The sequence below is a fragment of the Brassica napus genome, chromosome C1, assembly GCF_020379485.1.
Source record: "Brassica napus cultivar Da-Ae chromosome C1, Da-Ae, whole genome shotgun sequence".
Taxonomy (NCBI): Eukaryota; Viridiplantae; Streptophyta; class Magnoliopsida; order Brassicales; family Brassicaceae; genus Brassica; species Brassica napus.
Genome location: NC_063444.1, coordinates 39,083,364 through 39,101,567, shown reverse-complemented (window position 1 = coordinate 39,101,567; position 18,204 = coordinate 39,083,364). Strand labels below are relative to the sequence as shown.

Below are 18,204 nucleotides of genomic sequence, written 5' to 3'. Positions count from 1 at the left end.
TATAATTATATAGACAAAATAAAATTAAGTAAATAAGTAAAGATAATATAGAAATATAGTAGATATATGTATAGAATAAAAATAATTTATTTACAATAATATAACCTCTTAACGACACTATAATAAAACAATTTTAATGTGCTCTAAATAATGTGTTAATTTGTACAATTTTAGAAATATTTTATTATTGATGAAAAACAATTAATAAAGAACCGCACGTTGAAACACATCTCATTTGCTGTGGTTAAAGTTTGCATGGCGTTCCACTGATTTTCTTATATAATGCGAACCGCCTGCGTTTTACTTGATTTTTATATTATTTAATTTTCAGCTTAAACACATCTAAATATTTGTGTTGAATGGTAACATTAATTGCGGTCCAGTCCTTCCCGCATGTCAACCGCACTATACATTGATAGCCGTAATTAGAGAGTTTAGAAACCGAATATTTCTGTGTGTTTTATTAATTAACAATAGAAGTTCCTTATATAAGAATTACAAAGTATAGGAAAAATGAAATTATCCAAAAACTAATACAACATAAAATAGGAAAAGATCTAAAACAGAAAAGGAAAACGTCTTAAGACTAAGACGGTCTAAACCGACCGTCTCTTTCTTTTCAGACGACCGCCTCTCTCTCTCCTCCTTTGACCACGATTTGGACTTTGTCTTGGTCATTGGTTATGGGCCATCCAGTTAATGATTTATAACAATTTTGAAGTATTATCTTTTTCTTTTCCTACACAAGAGTCCGTCCGTCCATTGTGTCTCTCTCCCTGAGCAATAAAAAAATGAAGCTCCTCCAAACCCAATCCTCCGCTCTCTTCAACCTCCTCCCATCTCCGAATTTCACGAAACCCATCGACAAACGCGGATTCGTCACTCCAAAACGATACCCATCTCCTCCAATCTCCCTCCGATGCTCCGTTTCCACCGCTTCAGACACTCCGTCGACGGCCACCAACCATCACCTCTCCGCTTCGAGCCACAAGCCCTTCCCGGCGGAGGTTTCGAGGAGCATCATGGAGCTTTCCTCCGTCGGAACTCTCTCCACTTTGTCCCACGACGGCTGGCCCCTCGGCGTCGGAGTTCGCTTCGCCGTTGAACAAGATGGCACCCCTGTTCTTTGCCTCAATCGCACTTTCTCTCCCGACAAAAGGTCTTCCCTTCATGTTCAGGTCAATCATCATTTGCCTAAATTCACTCCCTTTCTTCTGTCAAAAATGTGAAAGTTTGATCCTTTCTTCTATAAAAGTGTGTAAGTTTGATCCTTTGTTTTGAAGAATGAAGTGAAATTGTGTTTTGGTGTATCAGTTGGAGCAATGTGGATTGAGGACTCCTCAGTGTACGATTCAAGGTAGCATTGCTCGACCTGGAGACGATAATGCTCTAAAGGTAGTGTAATCACTCTCACTCCAACATCACCTCTGTGTATGATTCTTTCTCTTTATGGAGACGATAAGCTTTCTTGATTGACCTGAACCCAAGTCTTTATGTTTTTTCTTTTGTGGTAGCGTGTTAGTGCTACATGGAGGAAAAAGTTTGGGGAAGAAGTTGAGGAAGACAGTTTATATGTTGTAGCAGTTGACCGTGTACTCCAAATTGAAGACTTCATGGAGGTACACCCTTGTCTCTTATCAAAGAATAAGAATGTCTTTTTGTTGTGAAAATATGTTAAAACAAAATTTTCCAGGATGGTGTTTGGGTGGCGTCATCAGATTATAAAAAAGCGAGTCCTGATCCTCTCCGTGATGTTGCGGAGGACATTGTCAACCAGATTAATGCCAACAACATGGAGGACATCTTCCGTTTCTGCAACGTATACGTTGATCTGGACTTTGTGGTTAGTAAACAGTCAGTCTTTTACCAATCTCAGGAGCAGAACTGCTAGTTTCACTTCAGATTAGTTGGATTGTGAAAAGTTTCAGAACTATACTTGCTCTGCCTAATGTTAGGTGTCAGAGACAAAGATGATATGGATGGATAGGCTTGGATTCGACCTTCGAGTATGGTCTCCACGAGGTGTATATGATGTCAGGATACCGTTTCCAATGGACGTAACAGATGAAAAGGGAGCAAAATCATCGTTTAATGGAATGTCACAGCTTGCTTGGGAAGTAGAGAAAAGCTATTGTCCTGCAGATTTCAACAAGGTTAAGCTACTGAAGCAAGTAGTTACATCATCACACAAGGGAGGACAGTAACGATACTATTGACTTCTTTTTGTTGTTTACCAGTTAGATGCTAAAATTGGGAAATGGCTCTCTGTTGTATCTCTTGGAATAAGTATATGTTCTGAGTAATAGGGCCGTGTGCTCACTTAATATATTTTGTTTAGTACCTGTTTCAATTTTCCTCTTCCTATATTTTTCCTTGACAAAGATTATTGCACTGCGAGTAAGACGACTATTAGGAAGAATCCTATCATGAATATAGGGCGTTCAATCTCTCGATTAGGGATCACATACATGTCTTTTTTACATGTCTTTCAGGAGCTGTCGGGTAGGCTAAGATAATTGTTTCATTAGATCATAAAAATGCAAGTCCCAGTCCTTTTGAAGATGTTGCAGAAGGCGACAACAATGTTTCTATTCAGTATTGTTGTTGTTTTTTTTTTTTTTTTTTGTCAACATTCAGTATTGTTGTTAGACCCATTGTTTGTTTACTAGTTGATGCCAAAATATGGCACCTGACCCTATTAAATGTTATGAGTATATCATCATTTTTGCCGTTGCGAGTATTTGTTATAAGTATCATCATTGTTTTCTACTACCAGGTCTGTTTGGAACCTATTATCAAACAAGGGATTATGTAATAGTTTAATTTTTCTAAATTTGTTTTATAAAAGTCTTGAAGAACTTCATATATGTCTTCTCTCTTATCTAATCTATTAATTTAGAATCCTATTTTTATCTACCGTTAACAAGTCATAATAGAAACAAATCTTTAGGCAAATCTTGTGGAGGATGGGAATGTTGTGGAGGATGAGGAGGGACTAGTAGCCATTGCTACTAGCTACTTTAGGCAAATCTTTGAGTCCTCTAACCCAGAGGAGATAGAAGAAGCGCTTTCAGAGGTATCTACAACCATTACTGGATCAATTAATAATGATCTCGCTGCTCCGTTTATTGAATGGGAAGTTAAATTAACCCTTTTTGCTATGCACCCTGAAAAGGCACCGGGCCCAGATGGGATGACAGCTCTCTTCTATCAGAAATTTTGGGACATCGTAAAGGAGGATTTAACTCATATGGTTAATCAATTCCTTTTCCATGGAGAGGTAGCGAATGGTTTGAATGATACAAACATATGTCTTATCCCTAAGACGACTAGACCTAATGTGATGTCTCAATTTCGGCATATCAGCTTATGCAATGTCAGTTATAAGATAATCTCTAAGGTCTTATGCCTGAGATTAAGGAAAGTTTTACCTGATCGAATTTCGGAAACCCAGTCAGCCTTTGTTGCTGGAAGACAGATCTCGAACAATATTATGATTGCACAAGAGATGTTCCATGCGCTGAGAACTAAACCAAGCGGGAGAAATAAGAGGATGGCCATTAAGACAGATATGAGTAAAGTAACGATAGGATGGAGTGGTCATTCATTGAAGCAGTTATGCGCAAGATGGGATTCTCTGAAGTCTGGATCACTTGGATAATGAGGTGCATCACTACGGTTAAATATAAGGTGCTCATGAATGGGCAACCAAGGGGAAATATAGTCCCGAACAGAGGTTTACGTCAAGGAGATCCTTTGTCTCCTTTCCTCTTTATTCTATGCACGGAAGCGCTCGTTAGCCTTCTTAATCATGCAGAGAATCAAGGTAAGATAACGGGGATGCGTATTACACGTGCGTGTCCCTCGGTATCTCACCTTCTCTTTGCTGATGATAGCCTGTTCTTCTGTAAGACGGAGCCCCGTGAATGTGAAGAAATGATGAAAGTAGTCAGCAAATATGGGAAAGCATCAGGACAGTGTATCAATTCTGACAAATCCTCTTTACTCTTTGGTAAGAGGATAGGTGTAAATCTCAGACAGGAAATCAAGGATAAACTGGGGATACAGAATGAGGGAGGTATGGGAACATATCTTGGAATCCCAGAAGATATCAGCGGATCTAAATGCAAGCTATTTGCGTTCCTGAAGGAGAAATTAATGCATAGAGTGAATGGATGGACGGGGGGAGGTGGCTATCAAAAGGAGGAAAGGAAGTTTTGATAAAATCTATACTGTTAGCACTCCCGACATATGTTATGTCTACCTTTTTGCTCCCGCTGGAGATATGTGAGAACCTCGCAAGTGCCATTGCACAATTCTGGTGGAGCTCAAATCCACCAAAGAGAGGGATTCATTGGGCTAAATGGGAGAAGATGTGTTTACCAAGAGAAGAGGGCGGGATTGGTTTCCGTATGATCCATGAGTTCAACCTGGCTTTACTAGCCAAACAACTATGGAGACTAGTCCAATTCCCCGACTCGTTGGTAGCTCGAGTATTGAGAGGAAGATATTATAGAATGAGCTCGCCGTTACGATTGCATTCTGTGAGTGTCCCATCCTACGTCTGGTCCAGTATATCAGCGGCACGAAAATTACTACTTTTGGGGATCAGACAAAAAATTCATTCTGGATATGAGGTTAGGGCTTGGGAGGATCCTTGGATCCCTACTACACCAGCTAGGCCGGCAAGACCTATTGCTCCAGTCCTCCATCCAAACTTGAGAGTTAGTGATCTCATTAATGGGGAAACAAGGGAGTGGGATGATGGATTACTAGAAAAGTATGTCAATCCAGATGATATACACCTCATTAAGAGTTTGGCCATAAGCTCAACTCACCACAGAGACTCCTTCTGCTGGAATTATACCAAAAATGGCCAATACACAGTTAAATCGGGATATTGGGTAGCACGGAACCTAATGAGGAATGATGAAGATAAGGAGATCCTGGAACCGAGCATCACCAAACTCCAAGCCTTTGTTTGGAAGGTAAAAGCACCCCAGAAGATGTGTCACCTTATGTGGCAATTGATAACTGGACAAGTTGCTGTTACAAAGAATCTAGTACGACGAAACATGAGATGTGATAACTACTGTCCAAGGTGTGGAGAATCAGAAGAAACAGTAACTCATGCCATATTTGAATGCCCTCCAGCTCTGCAAGTGTGGTCCCTAGCATCAACACCATCTGCTCCTGACATCTTTCCTCTAACAAGTATTTACGCCAACATGGGTTATCTCTTCTGGAGGAAGAACAACATTGATGCACCAGAGCTTGACAGAGACCCTTATCCTTGGATAATCTGGTATATCTGGAATGCCCGAAATGATAAACTGTTTAGAGGAATAGACAGAGACCCTATGGAACTAGTTAGATATGCTGAAAGTGAATGCCAGGCTTGGTCTAATGCCAATGAGAGGATACCGGATAACCCACGTGAGCTGCACAATGAGGAACTCCAAGCCATAAGCTTGGATAATATATATATGGTGGATGGATCATGGACTTCCATGGCACAGTTTAGTGGCTGCGGATGGGTCTGGAAGGATAGTCTGGGACAGACACAACTTATGGGAATGCGCAACTTAAGTAGGAGAGAAACTTCTTTGCATTCGGAAGTGGAGGCACTAAGGTGGGCAATGGAGAGCATGCTTCTACATTCTTCGTGTCAGAGCTTTGGAACAGATTGCAAAGACCTAATAGCAATGATACGAGAACCTCAAGCTTGGCCAAGTTTCGCGACTGAATTGGAGGCAATAAAGACGCTCCAGCTATGTTTTCCAGAATTCAAGATCTCTCACATCCCACGAGCACAAAATGGAATATCTGATTCGTTAGCTAAATCTGCTAGATCCTTTTATAGGAAGCTTTGTTACATTGATTGTTCTATTCCGGTCTGTTTACCCAGACCATCTCAAGTTCTTTGAGTTATAGAATGACCGTTCGTTGTCAAAAAAAAAAAAAAAAAAAATAGAACCACTAAAAAAATTAGTTAATATGACATATTTGATTATTTACATTAGTAATCAATCAACTATAAATTTGAAGTTTATTTTTTCTAATTATAACAAAAAATTTTGAGAAAGAATCTAACAAAATCTTACTTAGCAAAAATTTTTTTTGTCATCCTTAGCAATTTAAATATTTTTATAAAATAACATATTAATTAATTTTGTAATTAGTAATATAATATTGTTATAAATTAATGTTAACTCAAATTTTATTATAAAACAAGAAAATAAAAATTATATACTGTTTTTTTTTATAAATTATATACTTAAATAAAAGTGCTATATGAATTGAACATGACAAATTATAACAAATTTTATTTTTTAAAATTGTTTCATTTAAATAAAATTTTACCCATCATTAAAATGGGATAAAATTCGTAAACTATATATTATTTTAATACAAAAAATAAGTTTATTAACATATGTTAAACTTTTATATCTACAACTATATATTATTTTTTTAATTTTTTGAAACTCTCAACAATATATTGTTTAAAAATTTTATATACAAGATATAATAGTATATAATAACCTTTAGTTCATATACAATTAAAAAATATGTTATTAGAAAACTATGGAATTTTAGTAATTCATTAAAAATATTAATGAAAAATCAAATTTTAATTATAAAAAAATCTGTTGAGAAAAATTTAGAAAATATTACCAAAAATTCAAATATTTTTTTTATAAAATATTGTATTAATTTTGTAACAAAAACAAATTCAAAATTCATGTAATCTTCCAAATTCAAAAATAGTAGTGTAATTTTTCAAAGTTTTCTTGACAAAATATAAAATTTTGATAATAAATATTCAAAATAAAAATGATAATATTTTAAATTTTACAATGATAATATTTTAAATTTTACAAAAGATAAAATCATAGATAATAAAGAATAACTTTTTGAAATGCACCACGAAAAAAAAACTATATATGTAGTAAAAATTAAAGCAATCTAATATTTTGAAATGTTAATTAATAATAAAAAGAAAACTTAATATCATAACATCCAAAAAATATCCTATATCAATAAAATTTACTAAAATAATAGGGCTCTATTATTTTTACTTATAAATCATGTAAAATACTAAAATAGTATATGTTAAAGTATATATTTTTTAAAACACAACACATAAATATAAATTTTCTTAAACATATTTATTTTCTATAATATAAATAAATTTTAAAAATGTATTATAACAAAGTGTATAAATTAAGGGAATTAAAAAAAAGAAACATATTTTGAAGGAAGTTATCTATTTGATTATTTCATATTGTTATTTTATTGTAGTTAACTTGAAAATATATTCGTAAGTAATATAAATTAATAACAAGTAGAATATGTTAAGCAAATCACTATATATTAATAATATCGAATAAGAAATATAAACAACAATATTATAGAGTTACACAATATATAATAATAAAATGAAAATTATATATCTAAAACATTTGTAGTAATATCAAATACATTTATAAAATGAAAAAAAATACGCAGAGATGTGCGGGTTAAAATCTAGTGTTTTTTAAAAAGAAGTAAAAAAAAGTATATAAAAATGTTCACGTAATTTTGTCTCAAAACTCAAAAGCCAGTGTAAACCTTTTGAGTAAAGATGTAACTTCACAATGCTCATTCTCAGAAGTCGGAACAAGTAAAGATAGAGAGCTTGACTAGTCACGGTTCAGAGACTCAATTACATGGGTTAATTCAGAAAGGCCCAATGGGCCAACATTGATTTTGAGGGGGTTGACTTTAGGTCTCAGAATCATTTAGGTTTCTTCTCTCAGTTGCAGCAAATCTCTGAGATAGCTTTCGATCTTCTTCTCAATCTCATCGTCTCGACCGATCGAAAAAAAGAGAGCAAATGGCATCGAGCGCGGCGGTTCCGTTCTGGAGAGCAGCGGGGATGACGTATATAACGTACTCAAACATCTGCGCGAATCTGGTGAGGAAATGTCTAAGGGAACCTTTCAAGGCGGAATCAATGAATCGCGAGAAGGTTCACTTCTCCCTCTCCAAATGGGCTGACGGAAAGCCTGAGAAACCAGGTTTCTTCTTCTTCTTCTTCACTCTCCTTCCAGTTTGATCTAGCTTCTTCTTCTTCTTTGTGTGCAAGATTACTTAGGAGATGATAAATGTTTTGACTTTAATTAAAACCAATTACAATGATAGCTTTAGGTCTTGTGTGCTCACATTTGTTCAATCTTTAGACAATGCACTTGTCTTTTTTGAACTCATGTTTTTTTCGTGTTCTTTGTTAACAGTTTTGCGGTCAGATGCACCTGAAGTTTGAGACTTTGAATCAAGATATGGTTTCCAAGTTTTATGATGTGTTGCTTCTCGTGATGGATGAGTAACTCATGTTTTGTTTCCTTTGTCTGTAACGAAAGATACTTTCCAATCAATAATGATGAACATGATGGGGGTTCTGTTTTTTTGCTGTATACTAAATTGGTTCAAAATCAAAGACTTTGATTAAGTTGCGAGTTTCCCAAAATCTGATAAGAAAACAAAGGCCATTTTGAGTTCTGAAAGAAGAACACAATGGAAAAAAAACTAGCCCAAAGCAACAAGGCACTGACATCAGCAAGAGAAGAGATGGGTTCTTTGGACAAATATGATAAATAAGACTCCACGCTGGTTCTTAGGAAGTCCTGTGTCAAGCTCTGTTCCTGGATGCCACAAGATAAGTAATACCTCACCTTTTGACCGTGAAATACTATTCCAACCTGACTCCCCCTGCGTAAGGCCAAGCCAGACCGGGGGGTGGATATTATATATATTTGCTCAGCTATAAATCTACAATGTAATGGAGTGCCTATCTCAACTAAATTTTATCTGTCGGTTTCAATAACTAATGGATGTGCGTGTTCATCAGCCTAAGAAGAGAGAATGATCAAGATGGGAAAAGACGAAGAATGACACCGACGTGAGATCATCATTAGAGCCACATTCAACAAAATGTAACGTTATGTCATTGATGTGATAGGCCATGCGTAAAACGAAGTATCTGAATGTCTTCATGTTATGTTAATGCCTAGCTAACATATCAAATGAGAGTTTCATAATGAATCCCACAAAGCAGCAACAAGACAACCAAATGGCAAACCCAAACTCCTACAGACTTTTAAAACCACACATGAGAATGCATGTAGCAAAGCTAATACGAGCTGACACATGTTATATGTTGATGATAACACATTATATTCATCCATCACATGGCAAGAAGCAATGTTTTAGCCATGCAGTGAAACAATGTTTGATGAATGTCAACATGCTACGATCTAATGTAGTGACATAGCAATGGAGTTTCACAAAGTAAATGCGTAAACATAATTACGAAAATGGATCCCACAACGTAAATGCGTTAAAGCATCAAGAAGACAAACAAAGGTAAACCCAACTCCTAGAGATTTAAAAACCACACTTGAAAATGCATGTAGCAAAGCTAATATGTCACTATATGCATCCATCATATGCTGATGCTTATAAATGTCGATAATGAAATGGATGCAAATGCAGACTGCCTGCAAGATGCATCCTATTCGTGCAGTTGTTGGGAGATAGAGAAGAGAGTACATCCCCCTTCAAGGCCTACTGATACGTCAAGGCTCCTTGAGCTCCATTTGCGCTCGGAGAAGGAAAGAAAGAATGGCCGCCACCTTCCTTCCTTTTCCCATATGGATTCTTGGAAAACGTATAACTGGGTTAAGAAGAAACAAACTGAACTAGAAAAAGTAACTGAGCATATTGGAATATAAAAGAAACGGCAACAGTAAGTGATTTTTTCAAAGGATATTGGATCCTCATGCCAACTGAACCAGAGCTTGGAATGACAGCACCTTGCAAATTATGGTGAACGTTTGTGGCACTATTCACATCCTGACAAAATAAAATAAAAATAGAACCGTTTAGCAATATGCTGTAGAATGTTTTCCAAGTGCATATACACACAGATAGCTAACTAACCTCGAATTCAATAAAGCAAACAGTATGCCTTTCTTGTCTCAGAATTTTCATTTGCTTGAAACCAGGCTGCCTGCAAGATGAAAGTACAGTTGAGCAGAGGATTCGTGAGTGCAAAGTGATAAAGAAAAGCAAAGATCTCAAGAAAGAAATGGACTGAAGGAGTGCCATCAAAGCAAACAGATACTCACGCGCTCAACAGGCTCCTCAACTCTTCTTCGTTTATATTCTCTCCGAGATTCCCAATAAAAAGGGTATTGCAAGGAGGATTATCCTTAACATTCTGCAATAAAAACGATCGAAAACAGTATGAGATATAAGACAACCAAACATGGGCTAGGAAACCTCAAAATGGGTACAGTATTTATCAAACAATCAGAAGCTATAGCAAGCTCAGAGCAGTTCACAACGTATCTAGATTTAGAAACAGCTAATGCCACATGGAAGCCAGGTAGAAAGTAGCAAAACTATATAAATAATATGATGAAAGAAAAGCAACTTCACCTGGACAGGCACATAAGAACTAGGAGCTGCTATAGGTGCAGACGGAGGCATTGGTACAGGGGGAGCATGGTACCCTCCATACGGATCATATGGTGGAGCTGCGGGTGATAAATACCTGAATCAAATTGTATTTGATGTCAAATAAACAACTAAACAGAAAACAATATACCAAAATAAAGCGTCTTCCCAGGTTTTACATAACATCTCAAATTAATTATATATATGAAGAAGAATAAAATGCCTCACCCATGAGGTGGACCCCAAACTTGAGGTGGTGGAGGGTGGAAGGGAGACGGACTATAAACAGAGTGTGTGCAGTCACCACCAGTTCTTAGGCGCTTACTTTGATCATAAGCATTTGAATCCCCAACGATTCCTAACAGAATAACAACAGATATGATTTGGTGATAGTACCAAAGAAAGTAGGTAGGATTTTCGTATAAATGCACAAAAAAACTGTATCAAACAAGCTTCAGTAAGGTGATCATTAAAGTTTAAGCTAACCTCTTTTAACAAAGAGATTCTTCTTGGCCATCTCTGCGTGTAACACAGACTTTGACTCCGCATCAAACACCAGATGCTACATGCCAAAAACAACATACATCATCATAAACTGAAAGGGGGAGGGGGGTAAGGATTAGAGACAACAAGTAAAACAGACCTGAAGGGCATCTCTGGCAGCCAATGCAAACTGTGCAGTGGAGAAGAGAGCAAAACCCATGGGCTTCTCTCCCTTGAAGTTCACCTGAGAAGCCTCATAACCTGGCAACCATCTTAAGAGGTTCAGAAGCTCTCTCTCTTTCACATCATCGGGAAGCCCCGCGATGAAGATTGTCCGAAGCTGAAACAACAGATTCAAACTCGTGTAAGAATATACATATATCCCAAATCAAATCAATCGATAAAACAAGTAATACATAAACCATGTCCATCATATTCAGAAATTGAAATAAATAACAGCACGCAAATTAAAGAAAAATCTCAACTTGAAACAAGATCAAGAAAGCTGGTCTTAACAACATCAAGAAATCTGGTCTTAACAACATCAAGAAAGCTTGTCTTAACAACATATCACAAAAACTACCAAAACATAGATAGAAAGAGAGAGAGAGAGTTGTGACCTCGTCATAAGGAGGACGATCAGCTAAACCAGGGGGAGGAGGGTGATGATGATGTACAGGCGGGGGATGTGGTGGAGGAGCTGATGATACTGCGGACGGAGGAGGCGGAGCTCCTGTAGGCGGCCACTGCTGGTGGTAAGGGTGGATTCCGGCGCCGGCCATGCGATGGAGAGAGAGAGAGAAAGGAAACCCTAAGAGGAGAGAGAGAGAGAGAGAGAGAGAGAGAGAGCGATTTGCTCGGCGGAAGAATTAACGAAGGACAAGTGTTCCTAGACTTGTTTTCCTAAGTAAGTCACATGCTTCGCACGTGATGAGCCTAGTGGGCTGAATTGAAATTTTGTTCTATTTTAGTCGGCTAAAACCAAAAATATTTCAAAAAATGTCTCCAGTTATCCGATCTTACAATTTGGCCCATTGAGAGTGAATACTGATTAAGTGATTAGGTGAATGTGAATATAATGATATTGATGTTGCTGTTTTGATATTAAATCTATTAAAAAGCTTCATAATCTTAGGATTAGCATGTTCCTGAAAACATCAAGGTGAGATACCTGTGTATACTTTCATATCTACGCGTGTTTATGTATGAATCATCAGATTCCAACCTATATCCAGTTTTTAAACCGTAACTCTTTCAGGTCCTCTAGTGTATAATCCTGCATAATCTCGAATATATTCTTGAACATCATAATGCAATAAGAAAATCGGCTCTCAGTATGTGTTTTACTGAAATCACTTAACAGAAAAAGCGTGCGTGTTGGTTAAATTTCTCACTTAGAAGAGGTGCACTCACTTATTGATGTCGTAAAGTTTTAGGGGATCTCTATTGCAGCAGTTGTTTCATATATTAAGATTGAAAAGGTTATTCTTTATTCACATGGTGATTGAGTGTTAGGAATCATTCAGTACAGAGCCAACACAATTATATGTTTCTTTGATTAGGATCGAATCTCAAACAATAAAAAAACAAGATACGTATAAAGTAGAAGGAACCAAAACATATAATTAATTTGTTTTCTTTAATGAGATTAAAGATGTAATATCTTTATGAAAAAAAATCATGTTTTGCTGGACATTGTGGAATACGATGCAACGTGTAGGTTGGTCTCTGCTTGCATGGAGCTATTTATTGGCCATCATTTTGCTGATGATGCTCTGAACTTGGTTCCAAGAGAGATCAAACATATGGACAAGCTTATCTAGATTTAGGGACTCAAATGAGGCAGAGTATGTGAACAAGTAAGTCTCCGAGAATAAAAATTTTGAAAGTCTCTTTTGGTGAGAGCTCGAGTTGCTGCTATGACTAGGCCTAGCCATGACATGGCCACACATGTTCTAAGGAGGAGCAGTGAATGCTTGTTTCTCACTAAGCTTGAGCAGGTGACACGTAAACCTTGCTAATCACCTTGCATTAGGGACCTCTAGTAGCATGGAAGAGATGAGATGAGATAAATAACATCCAGTAGCTCAGGGTTAATGTGCATGTGGTATGACATATGTCGTCTACTTTCCATCATCGGATCTGTTTTGAGATGTCCATGTGCTGAATATTGTCCTGCAGATGACTCATATAGTCATATGCAATCAGTCACATAACATTGCACGGGCTTCATCTTCATGTTTGTAGATAATGTTATATACTTCCACTAGTTTCCTCATTGGCAGCAGCTTTGTAGTCTCACCAGTCCATTTACTTTAACCTAGTCCTGAATGTTTTGAACATCTGCTCATCTCTCCACATACTCACTTGTATGAGGACTGCAAACTTGAAATATTCAGTGCTGGAAAAGCAACAAGATTTCCCCATACCCCAACTGTTACATCGTAATATTCTTCTGGTATACAAGTTTCATCCTCACCAGGTTCAACCGACGATGTTATTATGCTTGGCAAGAATGTCCAGCACATTAAGCATTGTTATGCACACACTCCTTCCAGACATCGTTAGGCATGTCATGTCCACAGAAACCATGATTCAAATCAAAATATGCAGAAATTAACTCTGAACAATACTACAAGCTGTTGGAGTCTTGGCAATCCAGTTCAGATTGTTTAATTGCCTTCTTGGCATGGGCAATCCAGGCCCGTCTCAATAATATAATATGCTTTGAACTGAGACAAATTTGGGGTCTTTTAGTTAAAATATTTTTTTTTGAAAAGGGATTTAATCTAAACTAAAAAAACCAAAAATTGTAGTGGGGGCCCTGTGCAAAGGTGCCTCCAGCATATGTTCAGGACCGGGTCTGAGACAACCAAATCTTCTTTCAAACTTGTGTTGATCATCCAGTTCCATGTGATCTCTTTAGGATCTTTAAGCTTTTGTTTCTTGCTTAGTTATCTATTGTCAGCTTGATCATCTCACTACAAGAAAACATAAGTTTAACGACGGCGGTTTTCCTCGTGAGTTCGTCGTAAAATAGAGTTTACGAAGAATTAGCGAGAAAACGGGGTTCGTCGTTATACGTTCGTCGTAACGCATATTTTCTCGCTAATTCGTCGTAAAATAGCGAGAAAACCATTTCGTCGTAAAAACGAAGAAAACAAATCGTCGTAAAGACCACGTAGACAGTCCACGTAAGAATGTCGCTACCGTTCCTCGTAAATACCACGAAAGCATTTCCTCGTAAACGATACGTACATATCTCGAAAGTATTTCCTTGTAAAATTCACGTAATTACCTTGAAATTTTTTCCTCGTAATTTTCACGTAAATACCTTGAAAGTATTTCCTCGTAAAATACTCGTTTAACATTTCTCGTGATTTCCTCGTAAATGTTCAACGTAAATAATTCGTAGATTAGCTACGAATCTACTTCGTTTTATTATTTAACAAATTTAAAAATATTTAAAATTATTTAATTTAGTAATAAAATTAAAATTTAAAAAATAAATAAATACGTAAATATTTTATATATAAATAAGTTTTAAATTTATAATACAACCACGGGAAAAAAAGAACTAAGAGTCGTGCATCGCCCGGAGGAATTCATCACTCATCCTGTCTACATCCTCCTCGGCATGTGTGTCCTCGGATGGTCCCTCGCCTGGAATGGGATTTTGTCGTCGCATGTTCCTCAACATGGTCTCCCTTTCCGGATTTGTGGCCGCTATAAAGTTCAAGAAGCCCTCGAGTCCACCCACACGAGCTGTGAACGCAGATTGCGTCGATGCCAACTCGTTACGCAGCTGAGTGACTTCATCATCCCGTCGCTGACCATAAGATGATGTTGCTCTCGGAACATCGTTGACGGAACCAATCCCCAACGTCCGTCCCTTTTTTTAGGGACAACCTTAAAAACAAAAAATAAATATTGTTAGTAAAACTTTAAAGTTAAATTAAATGAATAATAAAATAAATAAATTTTAGAAAATTTACCTCCTCGTAAATCTTATCCAATTCAAGTGTGGATAAGGTGACGGGTAATCCGTCGGTAGACAGCTGGGTCAGCTGGGTCTGGCGGTCTTCAACCCTGGCAACCACGTCGTTGTAGATTTGCTCGGACTTGCCATCTACAAATACGTCCGCCTTGTTCTTGTGGGTCCTCTCGGAAAGTTTCATAAGAGACGGGAGATGTCCCGTCTCTTTGGCCTAAAAAAAATTTAAGAAAGTCAGAATAAAAATATATATATTGAAAAAAATTATTTAATAAAATATTTAATTACCATTTCCATACGGACACCGGCGTGAGGTTTTTGGTCCGTAATGTGAAGCATCGGCCCGTTCCCGTGCTCATCGACCGTGTTACGGGTGTTAGAGCAAGACTGGGCGATTCTAATGGAATCAGGAAGACGCCAATAACGGATGAGGCCATCCCACACATCCGTGGTGAGCTCAGCGGGTTTGCCACGCTCATACCCCTTCACGATCTAGTCACCCTTCCAGTTGGAGACCGTGTCCAACAAGCGAACTTTCGCCTTCGCGTTAAACGCTTTCCTCACCTTCTCAATGACCCCCAAGGCCCAATGATATTTGTGGAAATAATTAAATTAATAATTAGTTTTTTAAAAAGAAATATATATAAATCATGAAAAATTAAAGTATATATAATTAATTAATAGAAACTTACAGCGTAAATTTTGAACCATGTCTTTCTGACGTAGCGAGGTGTCTTACTCCAGTTCGGATGTGGCATGGAGAAGTAACATTTGATCGTGTCGGTTACGTTCGATGCAAGACATCCGTCAACCCCAAACCTGGAAAAAACAAATTTAAAATATAAATTATTTTTTAATGTTATAAAAAAATTAATGTAACATACCACAAAGTTCTGTCCGGTCGGTCGGGGTCGATGACTGGTAAACCTTCTCTGCTTGGCAGACGGAGAATGTCCTCGACAGTGTACTGCGAGTAAGGAGCACTCTGAGGCACCATCAAATCGGGATGAATATCGGTGGGCATCGGAGGAGCCACCGGAGGAGCCATCGGAGGAGGCACATGAGGAGGCATCGTCGGAGGAGCCATCGGAGGAGGCACAAGAGGAACCGATGGTGTACTAGAAGAAGGAGACCGAGAGACTCTCTGAGAAGACTGAGTCTCGGGGACAGTCTCATGACCCGAAGAACCGGGAGCTGAAGAAGAACCGAGAGCTGAAGAAGACGGATCTAAACGACTACCCGGCTCACCGAACTTCTCTCTGTAATGGGCAGTAAGTCTGTTCTTTCGAACCTGGAAAAAAAATTTAATTTTTAAAATTAACATCAACAATAAAATTCCTTACATTATCCACCTAATCAACACTAATTAACATAAAACCCGTAAACCTATCTAAATTCCCTATACTAACCACCTAATCTATCCTAAACTAATCAAATTAGAGAAGAATTAGAGAGACTTACCATTGCTACGAAATAGAGAGGAAGTGGAGAGGAAAAAAAGAGTGAGCGCTCGGGAGTATATATAAGAGTACTTATCCTCGTTATTTCCTCGTAAAGTTACGAGGAATTACAAAGGCCCGTGTTTTATTGTACGAGGAAGTAGCGAAGAATTACAAATGCCCGCATTTAGGTTTACGAGTTTTTTACGACGATTAAGCTCACGTGGAATTTACGAGTCAACCTTTTACGAGGAATTAGCGAGCCCCGCTTTTCTATAAATACCCGCAACTTTCCTTCTCAAACCACATACAAACTCACAAATCACACACAAACTCACAAATCACACTCTATCTCAAATCACACAACTCAGCAAAATGTTTTTCAAATTAGAAATATTTGAAAAAAAAAGAGGAGAAGAAGATATTGGAACACATGTGGGCTAGACTTACGTAAGTCTCGCCACATGTGATTCCTGTATCTTTCTTCTCTTCTTTTTTTTCTAGTTTTTTTTCTACGAAGAATTAGCAAGGCCAGCTTTTTTTTTTTTGGTTACGAGGTATTTACGACGATTTGCGCTTACGTGGAATTAACGAGCCCCGCTTTTTTTTTTTTTTATTTCGTCATTATTTCCTCGTTGGCTTACGAGTGCTTTACGACGATTTCTACTTACGTGGAATTAACGAGCCCCGCGTTCTTTATTTTTATATTTCGTCGTAATTTCCACGTTTTTTTATGAAAAATTAACGAGTATTATGTTTAAATCCCTAAAATCCGAAACCCCAAACCCCATCTTCCTTATCTTCTACTTCATATATTCCAAACCCCAAACCCATGTACCCTTTAACCTCAATATATTCTTTCACCTCAATCTATTCTTTCCATTCCAAACCCCATTCCTTAACTTATTATCTCAATATCTTATTTATAAAACAAACTCCCACATTACCTTACACAAAATCAAATACATCAATCCGATACATCGACATTCTCGTCATCACTAGAAACATCATCATTTTCATTAAACTCGTCTTCAACAGCTTCCTCTGTGGCATCGTCGATAAGATCTTCGTACTCGTGATTGTGCGTATCAATGAGAAGGATGTCATCAATTTCTTGTTCAGGTTCCTCGACTTCATTTATCTGTTCTTCTTGCAATGGTGGTTCTTCTCCACTGATGATTCGTCCTCGAGGTGTAACTTTAATCACGGCTAACCAATTTATACCCGAATCTCTCATCCGAGGGTATGGAAGGAAGCTAACTTGGTCTGCTTGTGAAGCTAAGATGAAAGGCTCGAATTTGTTGTACCTTCGTCCACCGTTGACAGCAACTACACTAAATTTGTTAAACCGAACACCTCTGTTAACGACGGGGTCGAACCATTCACATTTGAAGAGGACGCATTTCAGCTTCAATATCCCTGGGAATTCGACTTCAATAATCTCCGTCAAGATCCCGTAGAAATCTGTTTCCCCTTTCACACATATTCCATAGTTACTGGTCGCCCGCTGTCTACCATACTCATATGTGTGAAAAGTATAGCCTCGTGTGAAATACATCTATGATGTGGTGACCTTTACAAGTGGAGATTGAATTACTTCGTGTAACCACTTAGGATAATCTGCATCATCGTCATAATCAACCTGCAAAAATAAAAAGAATGTTGAAATACAGATCATGTATGAAAAAAAGTTTGAGTTAATTAATACCTGATTCCTCAACCACTTAATAAAGTGTCGATCTTTCCTTTTGTCTACGTCACTTGTGGATATACCAGGAAATGTTTCTT

The 18,204-nt window shown here is 37.5% G+C and overlaps 3 protein-coding genes across 4 annotated transcripts; 2 read left to right on the top strand and 1 right to left on the bottom strand.

The window, feature by feature from the left end:
• Positions 1-730: 730 nt before the first annotated feature.
• LOC106376915 (glutamyl-tRNA reductase-binding protein, chloroplastic) lies at positions 731-2,342 on the top strand. The gene is made up of 5 exons (XM_013817046.3): positions 731-1,178; positions 1,315-1,395; positions 1,515-1,619; positions 1,694-1,843; positions 1,956-2,342. Exons 1-5 carry the CDS (start codon positions 792-794, stop codon positions 2,202-2,204), a joined length of 972 nt encoding a protein of 323 aa, XP_013672500.2. The 5' UTR covers positions 731-791; the 3' UTR covers positions 2,205-2,342.
• Positions 2,343-7,778: 5,436 nt separating this feature from the next.
• On the top strand, positions 7,779-8,491 carry LOC106376917 (ATP synthase subunit epsilon, mitochondrial). Of its 2 annotated transcripts, XR_007317995.1 has the most exons (3): positions 7,781-8,060; positions 8,277-8,365; positions 8,455-8,491. XR_007317995.1 is itself a non-coding variant. In XM_013817048.3 (2 exons), the coding sequence occupies exons 1-2, from the start codon at positions 7,877-7,879 to the stop codon at positions 8,303-8,305; spliced, it is 213 nt and encodes a 70-aa protein (XP_013672502.2). In that variant the 5' UTR covers positions 7,779-7,876; the 3' UTR covers positions 8,306-8,447. The 2 variants fall into 2 exon arrangements, 1 of the variants encoding a protein (XP_013672502.2); XM_013817048.3 differs by lacking the exon at positions 8,455-8,491 and having other exon boundaries at positions 7,779-8,060; positions 8,277-8,447.
• Positions 8,492-9,197: 706 nt separating this feature from the next.
• LOC106376916 (RNA-binding protein, mRNA-processing factor 2a) lies at positions 9,198-11,866 on the bottom strand. The gene is made up of 9 exons (XM_013817047.3): positions 11,604-11,866; positions 11,144-11,323; positions 10,987-11,062; positions 10,729-10,858; positions 10,483-10,597; positions 10,170-10,261; positions 9,982-10,051; positions 9,812-9,894; positions 9,198-9,709 (listed from the first exon to the last, which is right to left on the bottom strand). Exons 1-9 carry the CDS (start codon positions 11,763-11,765, stop codon positions 9,607-9,609), a joined length of 1,011 nt encoding a protein of 336 aa, XP_013672501.2. The 5' UTR covers positions 11,766-11,866; the 3' UTR covers positions 9,198-9,606.
• Positions 11,867-18,204: the final 6,338 nt, after the last annotated feature.

What these genes read in the sequence shown, in the direction of transcription:
- LOC106376915 (XM_013817046.3), top strand. Translation starts at nt 792, where the DNA reads ATGAAGCTCCTCCAAACCCAATCCTCCGCTCTCTTCAACCTCCTCCCA. An exon ending in AAATTGAAGACTTCATGGAG is followed by an intron (nt 1,620 to 1,693) that starts GTACACCCTTGT and finishes AAAATTTTCCAG; the next exon opens with GATGGTGTTTGGGTGGCGTC. An exon ending in ACGTTGATCTGGACTTTGTG is followed by an intron (nt 1,844 to 1,955) that starts GTTAGTAAACAG and finishes GCCTAATGTTAG; the next exon opens with GTGTCAGAGACAAAGATGAT.
- LOC106376916 (XM_013817047.3), bottom strand. Translation starts at nt 11,765, where the DNA reads ATGGCCGGCGCCGGAATCCACCCTTACCACCAGCAGTGGCCGCCTACA. An exon ending in ATCGTCCTCCTTATGACGAG is followed by an intron (nt 11,324 to 11,603) that starts GTCACAACTCTC and finishes CTGTTGTTTCAG; the next exon opens with CTTCGGACAATCTTCATCGC. An exon ending in GTTCTTATGTGCCTGTCCAG is followed by an intron (nt 10,262 to 10,482) that starts GTGAAGTTGCTT and finishes TTTTTATTGCAG; the next exon opens with AATGTTAAGGATAATCCTCC.
- LOC106376917 (XM_013817048.3), top strand. Translation starts at nt 7,877, where the DNA reads ATGGCATCGAGCGCGGCGGTTCCGTTCTGGAGAGCAGCGGGGATGACG. An exon ending in CGGAAAGCCTGAGAAACCAG is followed by an intron (nt 8,061 to 8,276) that starts GTTTCTTCTTCT and finishes CTTTGTTAACAG; the next exon opens with TTTTGCGGTCAGATGCACCT.